Source organism: Sphaeramia orbicularis, chromosome 20 (assembly GCF_902148855.1).
Source record: "Sphaeramia orbicularis chromosome 20, fSphaOr1.1, whole genome shotgun sequence".
Lineage (NCBI taxonomy): Eukaryota > Metazoa > Chordata > Actinopteri > Kurtiformes > Apogonidae > Sphaeramia > Sphaeramia orbicularis.
Window position 1 is genome coordinate 25,592,941 of NC_043976.1, and position 12,592 is coordinate 25,605,532.

The 12,592-nt window shown below is 38.0% G+C and overlaps 1 protein-coding gene across 3 annotated transcripts in view; it reads left to right on the forward strand.

Moving 5' to 3' along the window:
- Positions 1 to 12,592, forward strand: part of rps6ka3b (ribosomal protein S6 kinase, polypeptide 3b) — a 60,735-nt gene that overhangs the window by 11,576 nt on the left and 36,567 nt on the right. The window contains exon 1 of one of the 3 annotated variants that reach the window (XM_030123220.1): positions 5,700 to 5,870. The exons of the other annotated variants lie outside the window; for them this stretch is intronic. Within the exon in view, the coding sequence (XP_029979080.1) occupies positions 5,829 to 5,870 (42 nt within the window). The 5' untranslated portion in view covers positions 5,700 to 5,828. Of the gene's footprint in view, positions 1 to 5,699; positions 5,871 to 12,592 lie in introns of those variants that run through there. 3 annotated transcript variants of the gene reach the window in all.

Here is a 12,592-nt window from a genome sequence, read left to right on the forward strand (position 1 = left end):
ACTTAGACACAAAATGCTGGAAAATAATCCAGCTGTATATTCTGTTTATGTTATCCAGATTAATGGAAATTTGGTGGATTTTGTTGCTTGAGACAGGTTAGGATGTAAGTAGATTTATTGATGAATAAAAAATAAAGAAATATACAGTAGATCTCATTGATTATTTGTTCAAAATCTATCTCCAAAAAAGTCCAGTAATGTAACTTTGATATGGTGTGGAACTGCGATACACTGTATTGTCATGGAAGTTAACAGGTGGTTTGTTAAAATGAGAATCTTAACAGGCATCGTTGCAATTTCCTTGTCAGTCTGTATAGAAATGAAAATGTATGAAATAAACCAATTTTAAAAGATGAAATGTATAATCCACAAAAAATCCAGGGCCAAGGGAAAGTCCTTAAGGGTTCTCTTTTGTAAGACCAACAGTCTGAAACCCAGGATGTACACTGACTTACAGAGACATGTTTCTGTCTAATGACCTGACCCTTCTATTAAAATTGTTTATGGTTTTGTCAGAGCTTCCACATTGTTTCTGGTCTGCTGTCCTCTGGAAATGTCAAGGGTTTTTCTGCATTGTTTTGCCACTACATCACACTGAGAAAGAAATCAGGTGCAGTGGTTGTTTTAAAGTTGTGTACAGTAACAAGATGACTCAAAGTCTCACCTATCATTAACAAACGACTGAGTGCCTCAGCTTGTTCGATGATCGCAGATTCCACTATTTAGACAAATAATCAACATTAAGTGATGTGCTTGTCTGTTCAGAGTTGTGTGTAGAACAGCCTTAACTGACCTCTGAAGTGAAGTTCAACTCTGCAGGCAACTTTGTGCAGGCTCATTCACAGCTGAGTGTGTTTGAGCCTGAACGAGTCATCTTGATGCAGCAGTTTAAACATCCGTACATCTGGATCTTCTGCTTTCTGCTTGACCTGAAGAGGCGGCAAATGGATAAAAACACATACAGCATGAGGCAGGCTGAATTTTCATTGCATGTTTTCTGAGCTGATGGTCAGATTTGGAAGTAATCAAACTATTTTAACAGATAAGTCTGATGATTTTCTGTTTTTGTTACATCACAGCACATTGTTTTAGTACAGTGCCTACTCTGGAGGAAGGTCTTGTGAATCCACTATTATTATGGAATAGAGAGAAAAAACACTTTAGCTTATTTGTTTATTTAATCAGTCACAATCATTTTGGTTGGTATGAAGCCAAGGATGCAGCAACAGTGCCTTTGCAAAATAGTCTTGTTTTGCTGAATTATTTTCTTGTGTCTTTTCAAACCGGAGGCAGGCAGAAAGACCCATGTCGGTGCTGATGATGTGTGAGTGAATAGATCCATTCCTTTCAACTGAAACCAAAAGTTCTATGAAAATACAAGTTGTCTCAATATTTTTAAAGGGTAAATCACATTAATATACTTACTCCTATAAGTACAAGTTGTGGTGTTCTGCTAGGTCAAATGTTGGATTTTTAGACGTATCCATGGTGAATATCTATAAAAAGATTTTTCTGTTAGAAGGTCTGAAGGTTGATTAGTCCCCATTATTGGTTAAAACAAATTATAAGGAACAGTTGAACAGAATATTACAAAGTTTAACGCAAAGTTTGGCCCAAAGATGAACTGAAAATATTTTGATTCCCAAAAGTCAAGGGACATCATATGACGACACAATACATTGTTGGCTGCAACCGCTTATAATTGAGTGAACTACGTGAACAGATTATGGTGCAAGAATAGTGGACGAGTGTGATTCAATTTCTTTTTCTTGTTTTTTGAAATAAATGTTTGGAAGATGTCCCCATTGGCACGAGGGAGTTGTAATGGCACCAATTCAGAAATTACATCAACTGACAATACTCTAAAACCTTTAAATGGTATATTATAATAAGTGGAATACATGGAATTTGCAGAATTAAAGAGAAGTTAATTTTAGATGTTTGAATCCAGTAATTTTGTGGAATTTTTGGCTTCATTTAGACAGTAATGACTGAGTGATTATTTTCAGTGGTCGATATGTGACAGTATTTTATTTTCTCAGTTAATCATTAATCACTTCAAACGTCCATCTACTCAGGAAACGGCCTTTAAAGGCATTAACAGCAGGTTATTTACTGCTGAATTCTGCTGTATAATGCAGTTTACAGCCAGCGGTGGTCACACAAACACGCATACGCTGCGGCTGCAAACACACACGCGCACACACACACAGATGATAAAATCTGACGCAGTGTGTGGACGATGGTTTCTCTGTCTCCTCTGCTTGTTTTTCCTGATGAATTACCATAAGTAGAGTTTTAGCACAATGTTAGAGTAAAGTCTGAGTTTTAGTATTAATGAATCACCTCAGGACCCCCTGCATGCCTGTGTGTGTGTCTATATGTGTGTGTTTCTGTGTATGTTGGCAGATGGTGTTTAATCTTCTCTGGCCATCTGGACTGACTTTCTCTGGCGTCTTTTAAACGCCCACACATACAAACACATGGCACTATACTCTTATTCACATGCTCAGGTGTGTGCATTGCTGTGTATCTGTGTATGTTTGTGTGTGCCTCAGGAATCAGATAGATGAAGCGTGCCTCTGCAACTACTCGTCTGTGGATTAAGCAGTCATAACCTCTAAACGTGAATCAAGAAGCAGTTGTTACTTTGTGTTTTTGTGGCTATGTGTGTTGCCTTTACTTGGTGTGTGTGAAACAACAGCTGAAAAACAACAGGATTTATCTGCAAATGGGGACTTTTCTAAGAGGAGCTATTTTAGTGTTTGGTTTTGGCTGTTGGTGGTTATTTGTCTGCATCTGTGGTCATACATTTGTCGGTGTGAGGGAGGAAGCGGACCAGCTCAGGCCCAAACACCTAAAATGGAAAGTTCCGCCCCACCCACACTGGCTAAAGTGGATATTGATGGGCACAGAGAGAGGAAATATCGATTGATAGGAAGAGGCATAAAGCGTGGCTGTGTCTATTTGTGAGTATTAAAAAGAAAAGGCTGATAACAACTAACAAGAGAAGAAAGATATTAGTTTGTGTCAGTATCTGTAGGTACATTCCTCTGTTGAAATGGTGTGTGTGGTGCAGCTCTAGTCTCACCGTGTGTGTGCGCGTTCTATGAACAGAGCATTGTGGGTACTGCCATTGTGAGGTCACAGGGTGATGATGTAATCTGTGTAACCCGGCGCCGTTTTTCCTAAACACAGCTCTGTGTCTCTGTCCAGGAACAAGCCAATCACAGAGCTCCGATACACACACACACACACACACACACACACACACACACACACACACACACACACACATGCACATACACTGTTGTACTTGTAACATTAAATAAATAAAGCCTTAATTGTCATTAAAATGTATCTTTAATTTAAGTTGAATTTCAATGAATTTATTATTTATCAAAATTTTTTAAAATGCTTTATTTTTCTTGACATTAGACATTGACACCCAGACATTAGGACTGGGTGTTAGTTTCTGATTTTCCTGGTCTGGCTTGGTGAAAGAGTTTAAACCAGATTATGCAAACTGGGACAGCATGATGGTGCACTGGTTAGCACTGTTCCCTCTCAGCAAGAAAGTCCTAGGTCCTGTGTCTGTGTGAGTTCTCTCCTGGCACTCTGGCTTCCCCTTTTGAGAAAGCCAGTCCTGAGAAAGCCTGTCACCTATCCAAAGACTAGATTAACTGGTCAGTCCAAATCAGCCTTAGGTGTCAATATGAGAGTGAATAGTTGTTGGTCTGTACATGTCAGTCCTGCGATGAACTGTCAACATATCCAGGGTGTACCTCACCTTCACCCATAGGTAGGCTCCGGGACTGGCTCTGGCACCCCATGACCCCCAAGAGGACTAAGCAGTTCAGAAAATAGGTGGATGGATTATGCAAACTGGCTTAACTGACATTTGTTGTCATGGATGGTTCTTTGATGACAAATTAGATACCCCACTCAGTATGACTATACTGCATTAGTAGTGAACAAATGACAGCATAATTAACGTATTATGTTTGTTATGAATAGATTAATAGAGCTAGCAGTGACAAGCTGAAACTGATTAACTGCTGAGTAAGGCCAACATGAAAGAGTGGAGAGTACAGACTACACATTGTGTCTGTCTACTATAATGTTCATGTGCTTTTTGGGGAGACCTGAAAGGAGACATGCCATGTACATACTAATACAGGTATTTAACCAAACATTTTTCTCTACATTTAGGTTACTACAACAGAGTCAGACAGAAAAGTCCACCAGAGTCAATGGTTTATAGAGGTCTGGAGTAATTTTTTGTGTTCTCGTGAGCACGACATTTTGTAACACAAAAGGTCGTGGGGACAGAAAACAGGGACAAATTAATGGTTTTGAGTACCTGTCAGCGTGAACAGGAGACAGGTCTAAGGACAAACAAACCATTTTCGCAGTGTTTTGGAGAAAGTCATGGCAAAACTGTCTATGGTGCAGCTTTACTCTCTTTTTGCCAGACCTCAACAGCACTGCTTCACTCCTGCTTTGTCTTCTCATTATTTAGTGTTTACTGGTAGTTGTCAAACCAGCTTAGAGGTGCATTATAGCTACCAAGTGGATTGGAGTCACTGCACTTTGATTATGTTCCACTCAGGAGTGTGTGCTCATTGGAAACATGACACCCAGTGGTAAAATCTAGTTTTATGTCATATCAAACCAGCTTGAAAATGTTTCACGTCGGTTAATATCAGTACTTATAACACAGAGAAGCACCAATGAAAATATTATGTAAAATGTAATGAACAAAATGTTTACAGAGCATTATTCTCTACTTCTCAGTATAATATAGTCAGATGTTCAATTCATCACAATATTATATGAAACAACCTTCAGTTTTCTTAATTAACTTAGTTCAGTGAAGGTTTTTGAAGAGGAGGAGGAGAAGTAGTGATGGGGAGTTTCCCTTGAAGGTTAGGGAAAGACCCCCACACCTCACTTTCGAGTGCCTGGCTGATCTCAACAGGAATTTGACACGGACACTGAAAACCCACGTCTTGTCTCATTTCCAGACTTCCCACCATGCCTCCTCCCCCTCCTCATCGTCATCCTCCTCCTCTTCTCTGCCTCCTGTGGAATTTCATGTCTTGCTTATTGGTCTTCCCCCTCATCACTCATATACTGGGCACTTATTTTTACTTCTCTGTGACCTTTGGATTGGATTGAACACTCTGTTTTCCCCTCTCCCCTTCTCTTGTCTTTTCTTAATTTCTTTAACCTCTTCCTACTTTTCCTGTTTTGTTTCTTCCTCTTCTTCCTTTTATTCACTTCTCTCCCTCTTTTTTCCTTTCCTTTCCTTTCCTTTCCTTTCCTTTCCTTTCCTTTCCTTTCCTTTCCTTTCCTTTCCTTTCCTTTCCTTCTCAACTCTCTTGTCTTATTTGCAAACATAAAATCTATAATTACTCCCTCCTGCAAAATGTGTCATTGTTATCACATGTTCCGGGCATGTTGTGTTCATTAGATGGAGGATGCATTTATAGGCCTGTGGGAAATCACAGCATTGTGGCTCACAGTGCCTGGAACAATATTTAGGACATTTATCACATGAAGCAGCACACAAAGTTTGGAACACATTGTCGTGTTCCTGCCTGTCCTGACTGTGTCACATGCTCAATGCGTGTCTGGTGGGGCGGTCTCCAAGGACAGATGTGTGCCTTCCTGTGCAGATGTTGTTGCCAGGGAAACAATGACAGGACATGCTTTAATCGCCAGAACGAACAGCTGGAGGGCCTTCCTGTATGTTTGTGTGTGTTTCCCTCAAGCGCTGTGTGCTGTAACTACTTTGTCAGTCAGTCATTTTGGATGTTTGAACGATGAAGACGCTTTTGTTCACCACCAGGAATTCGCAGGTTCAGGTACTCGATCTGACACAAACATACATACAGAGATTCCGATTGTGTGTCATCCTTAGTTTGTGTGCAAGTGAATTGTTTGTGTGTATTCCAGGTTGTTGTGAGCAGACATGTCACTCTGCTTTGGCAATAGAACAGAAATCTGTGGCTGCTTCTGCTCAGTTGTTGCTGTATTTACACTTTCAGTTGTCATATATGCAGGACTTCACAAAATCTTAGTGTAATGTGACATAAATAAAACATAACAGTTGTCTTTTAGAAATTTAATGTAGCTTTTTCACTTCTAATTTTTCAAGATACTCCGATATATTTTTCTAATATTATACATGTGTGAATTCTCTTTGTAGTTTTTGACCAGTTTAATGTAGAACTGCAGCAAATATTTGAGTAATTTTTTAGAAAATTTATTTATTACTATTTTTAATGTCAGAATTCACCTGTTAAGTCTTTTATTTGGTATGTTTTAAACAGACAAATTGATGCTTTCATGCCAGAGGAACTTTTCATAGTTCTAATAACTGTTGGAAGGGCTGATTTATGTGTCCTCATTGGAGCTGAAGACAGTTATTAGAATGCTGTTTTAAGGGTCTTGTTTAGCCCCTCTGTTAGAGTAGACACTTTCCTTCCATATGGGGAACACTGAGTGATGCAGATGTGGTCTAATTGTAAGTGTACTATGAATGCTGCATCTGCACAGCATGTAACGTTGCTATATCAACCATCAGCAAGCAGTTATCTCATATCAGCATTCTTATAGGTTGTCAATAAAAGGTGTGGATTTCTTGGTGTAGATTTGCTGAACTGTTTGTCTGAAAAGGAACAATGAAAGAAGGAAAATAGTGGAGCTGGATCAGAAAGTTTGACTATTGGTAGGTGGACTTTTTAATTTTAACGTGAACTTTTGTCGTATTAATTATACAGTAGTGAGCTAGAAGGTAATCATACATTGTGGTAACCAACTTCCCCCTGCATTGATAGTTGTGAAAATCAGTGCTACACACAACCCCTTTAACCTGTAGAAGTTTGTGTGAAGCATTTTGCTGCTGCTGCAAAGTGGTGATGTCAGATTTAAAACGCATGAGGATTATGTTTAGCTGGAACTAGGCCTATGTGGTGAGTCTTGTGCAACCATTATGCTCATTTAGCCGTGTCACATAATGCTGCTGTATGTTCCGTTCTGTTTAGGTGGTTGTGTATTGTTTAAATGTATGTTGAATTGTTGAAGCTGTGGCACTGAGTGTTGCACAGCGGTGCTGGGATGGAGCTTTATATATTCACTGTGAACTAGTGGTGGAAAAAAACAACATTCGGGCCAGGCCTTGATAACAGAGGGAACTGGGTGTGCTGACACTGTAAGGTCAACATCCTTCCTTCCTAATTGATTGTCTTCCTTAATATTTAATTCTCTATTACCATAAATCCATTACTGCTGGTCTTAGCTTAATCCACCTGTCCTGTTCCCATCACAAAGATAGTGATTAAATCTGAAGTTGGTTCCTGGATGCCGTCAGTGGCAGTCTACTGCACAAAGGGTACAGTACATATTTCTGGTGTATTCTTGTTGCATCCATATATACTGTGTATGGATGAAATGAACCTTAATATAACATGCTACATAAACATCAGACACTGCCACAGGTGAAATTATATTGTATTTGCCGACAGTGGTCAACAACGCTCATATTGACTGATATATGGTATCTGCGCATGCCAAATTTTTTTAATTTCATGGTTGCAAGAAGACATTTTTTTGTGCTTTGTTTCTAGTGGTCTGCTGACTGATCTACAGCTTATAACTGCTTTCAGATGTCAGTATGTTCCTTTTGTGATAATAAAACTGAATATTGTTGCCTGTGCATGGAAAATGATTTGTGTATGATAATTTGAAATGAAAGGTGAGGGGAGAGAGTGTGATAATTCATTAAATTTCTCTGTAGTGCAGAGATGGCGTACCACTCACATGTTGCATATTTGTGTGTGTAATTAAGAGACTCCCGCACTCTGATCAGAGAGGATCTATTGGCAGCAGATGAAACACTTTGATTTTCTCTAATGAGGGGGAAAAAGGGGGAGGCAGAGAGAGAGAGAGTGAAGACAGAGTGGTAGAGTGAGGCAAAGAATGAAAGCAATGTGGGGAAAGAGAGGGTAAGAGAGGACAGACGAGTACAGAGACAGAGGCCCTACTGTCCTGCAGATGACAGTGAGGTGTGTGTGTGTGTGTCAGGATTCAGGATGGATCACTATGGCAACCTGGTCGGTATGGTGACAAAGTTTTTTCCCCCTTACCCCAACTCCTCTCTGTCACTGTCTCCTTACCCTTTACGTCTCTCTATTTGTCTCTGTCACGTAATGTCTCGTTGCCTCCTGGAAGCCAAAAGAGTAAACTAGGCTTCATTATCTCAGATAGTATAATACTCAACCTTAAAGGCATGAGACGAAAATATGTTTGTTTCCTCAGGTGGTTACAGTCCTGGCCTCCTCAATGTTGACCAATTGCATTTTTATACAGATTTGTTACATTGAATGGCTATAGACACAAAGACCCTTTCACATTTTCCGGTTTATGAGTATTAGTGATAGAATTACATCCCTAGACAAATAAATTAACATTCTGAATCAGTGTTTCCCATTAATTATATAGACTATGGCAACCTGCCATAGTAATTTGGCTCTCCACAATATCATAATGAACCAGAAACATTGTGGCGGGAGGAGGCTACTCTGATCAGAGATATGTTGGCAGTTTGAAGCTATTAAACACAACGCTTTAGGTTTGAACAATGATTAGACCACTGCATTATGCACACTGTATCTTTGCTAACACACGGGCTCATTATCAGTCTGGTCTTCCCTGTGTTACGGTCTTCAACATAAAGGTAAATAACATACAACATATTAAATGTAGAAAAATTTAATGGAGCAAAATGCCTTAACTGTTAATGTCCATAGCATGCTGATATAAGGCAAGGCAAGGCAGGTTTATTTGTATAGCACATTTCATGTACAAGACAATTCAAAGTGCTTTACATAAAACATTAAAAGCGTTACAGCAGGGAAGCAATAAAAAGTATAGGGATGAGGAACACCCCACCCCCCCACCCCCCCGATAAATAGATAAGACAGATAAAATCTTTAAGCTTAAAAGAAACAGTGCAGATCTGAACTGATGAATAAAAACTCTATTCAAATGCAGCTGAGAACAGTTGGGTCTTTAACCTGAATTTAAATAAACTGAGTGTTTCAGCGGATCTGAGGCTTTATATATCTATATCTGAGGCTATAGAATGATATGCCCACTCAGAGGGTGTAACACTTTTACCCTATGTATGAGATAAAACATCTGCAACACTGTGCTTTGAGCTACTTTAGCAAAGCATCAGTGCAATAAAACCAATTGCTTATGGACTACTAAAATAATTGACTACTGTTTTCATAGTGACAATTTGCTTGGGTAATTTAAGAACAAAAAGGCCATAATTCTCTAATTTTCTCTTCTAAAATCTGATTATTTGTAGTTTCTTTAATCCTCTGTGAAATCAAACTGAACATTTTTGGATTGTGACCAAACAAGGCATTTAATGACATCATGTTGGGCTTCAGAAAACTGTTTGACACTAATTCCTAATATTTTATTGATGGAAAAATTAGTTGAAAATATAATCATCACTTAAAATAACCATCTATTTTAGCCTTATATATACACACGCACACACACAAACAGATTCACATTTGTGGTAATGTTCACAGTTAAGATCATTATCTTAAGGGTTCATTACCTTTATTAAAAACACTGATGCATCTTAACCATTTAGAGAGATGCTGGGGTGAAACACAGTTCAGAAACTCTTCCGAAGTAAGTTTGTTGTTTGATGTCTCAGTAACAGCATACAGCTGATATTTAGAACACCATTAAAAACAAGAATTTCAGAAAAAAGTATCCAGACGTATCCAGTATTTAGTGTCTTGAACTCCTCTGCACTGATAGTATGCGATTTATTGAACTAATCTAGTGTTTTACACCATTTTTCATTCAACACATGTCCAATGTATCTTATTGTTTGGGTTACTTCTTATCAGAATTTTCAGATCACACAAAATTTTATTTCCTGTAGAAGCAATGTAGTTAATTTTTTGTGAGTTTTTAATGCTGAGCACAACATTTCCCTAAATATTTTTGTTGTCTTTTAACAAAGAGACTGACAAATAGACATTATATTGATTTCAGCTGTGTAAAAACAACATAGGTAAGGGTGGCCTAAGACTCCTGCACACGACTGTATTCTCCAAACGCTGAATGACAGTGAGTTAGCCCTTTAAGCACTAAAGTCGCAATATTATGACAAACAACATAACTGAATGAATCAAACAGCTTTTTGAAATGTTGATATCAAAAGTGAAGATAAAAAAAGGTGCAGGTGCCCAAAGGGTTGATGAAATCTACATGTTATATTATGCAGAGATAATATGAGTAATTCTTTCCTGAGCCTTAATATCAAATAACATAAAAATGATCAGTGTAGGAAATAAATGTATGCAGTTACATTCACAGTTTTTATGACCTCTGCATGTCATTAAAGGCGTTAAATAATGTGATTTGGAACGATGATTTCACTGCCCACATTCTGTCATTATCCCAAAGGGAGCCTTTTCTTACTTTCTGATCAAATTGCATCTTTTAAAAGATTGTGTTAAACCCAGCAAGAAAGTTAACCCTATCTCCCCACAGACTTAAATGGTGTCTTTGCTTAAATTTGGTCTGACAATTTTCCTCTTTGGTTACAACTGCTTGCTAGAATTCTTCAGATTAAACCAGAAGCTCTTCGAAAGGATTGTGAGCTCGGGTTGCCTCGGGTTTTTTAGAAGTCGAATCTCCAAACTGCCAGACTGTATGACCCCACCCCACCCGTAAGCCGCGGGTGAAACCTCAGGAAAAGCCTCCACTGTGACGCCATCAGATGAAATGTGAAATGTGATTTCTACACAGCAAGAATCAGAAAGCAGAAAAAAATGTAGATTACACACACACACACACACACACACACAACTTCAGACTGTGTGTGTGCACAGAGCAGTGATTGAGGATCTTGTCTCTCCAACTCCTGAATAAATGATGATGTCCTCCCTCTGCTCCTCCTCATCTATACTTAATGCTCCCTCTCTCGTCGTATCCGCCTCACTTTCATCACTTACATCTTCTCCTTCATCATTTTCTCCCCGAGTTGTACTGCTTTGTTACTGCTTCTGTCCTTCTGTATCCAAAATCATCTGTTTTACACACAAAAAGATAATCTCTTAAAGCCACATTGCTACTGTATTATACGAAAATTCCAATCATACTGGCATATTTCTACATTAGCTTTCTATATTTGGGATGGAGCTGGTCAGTTGATAGGTTTAACTGCTAAAAATCATCTTAAATCCAATTACTGAGAAGACACTCTTTGTACAGCTGCTTTGTGGAATGGATACTTCTCATTTCTTGATGCTTGACTGAATAAAGATTTCCTATAATTGTCTGTCAACACAGAGCCAAACAACCTGGAGAACAAAGTTTATTTCTGTGACTATTTTATCAGCTTGGAGTGGCTTAGGGATTCGCTGCAAGTGTGATGTCTTCTTAAATAGAGATAAATAGTCATAACAGAAGTAATAATCATAATACTTCGAGTTATTTATCTGTGAATACTATCACAGTAAATAAATGCATTTAAAGCTGAAAAATTTGTTTGCATTTTCCAGAAAAATGTAGAGAATTAACAAAGATTCTATCTACAAATAAAAATTTGAATGATTAACTAAGCACTCACTTGCAAAATTATCACAAATCACTAAACCATAAGTGTCCATATAACTTAAATGCACTAAAAAAAATACCAAATTTACTAAAATGTTGGACTTAAGAACTTAAGATTGTAACATTTGTGAACCTGTAACCATCAAAATGTGGATCAAAATAAATGGAAGGAATATAATATAAAAGGACAGAAGGAATGTTGTATTTATTGTAGTTATTTACATGTTCTTTAAAAGGTGAAATCTGCAGGATCCATGACACTGTTGCATTACACTTGTCAGTCTCTAGAAATATCTGTAGATGGAGCTCTTCTCTGTACAGTCCTGCTGCTGCCACACACTGACTGTGTGTGAGTTTGTGTGTCTTTGTTTAGCTGCGTGGACAAACTTTAGGAACCATAAATAGGGGTATTTTGTCTGGCCCTCACAGTTTTAATTGTCTGTTTGGTGCGTAAGAGTTGGTTTTAGAGTTCTAAAATAGGTTAGGGATGGGAATTAGAAGGATTTTATTGACACTAGTGCGCCTATTGATTCTGCTTATTGATCTAAGTCTCAATCGATTTACTCACTGATTGATTAATCTGGTGAGGAGTGCAAGTTTCCTGAATATGTGCAGTCTGTGAAAACCTATTTAAATCAGGATTAAAACGTTGTGTACTTAAGCATTCCTCAAAACTTGTACTTTATTTACTAGATACTATTTTAAATGTTTTTACCTTAATTTTTAAAGATTTCTGGCATTTTATATTAGAACATTTTTTTCTCTATTTCTTATGCCCCTGTAAGTCCAATTGAATTACCTTTCGTGTGTTTGAATGAATAAATTTGCTTTGCCCTCTTGATTAATGAAGTACTTGTTTGTATTTTTTTTTTTTAATAACATGCTTGGAAACTGTAAAAAAATAAAAAAATATATATATATATGTATAAAT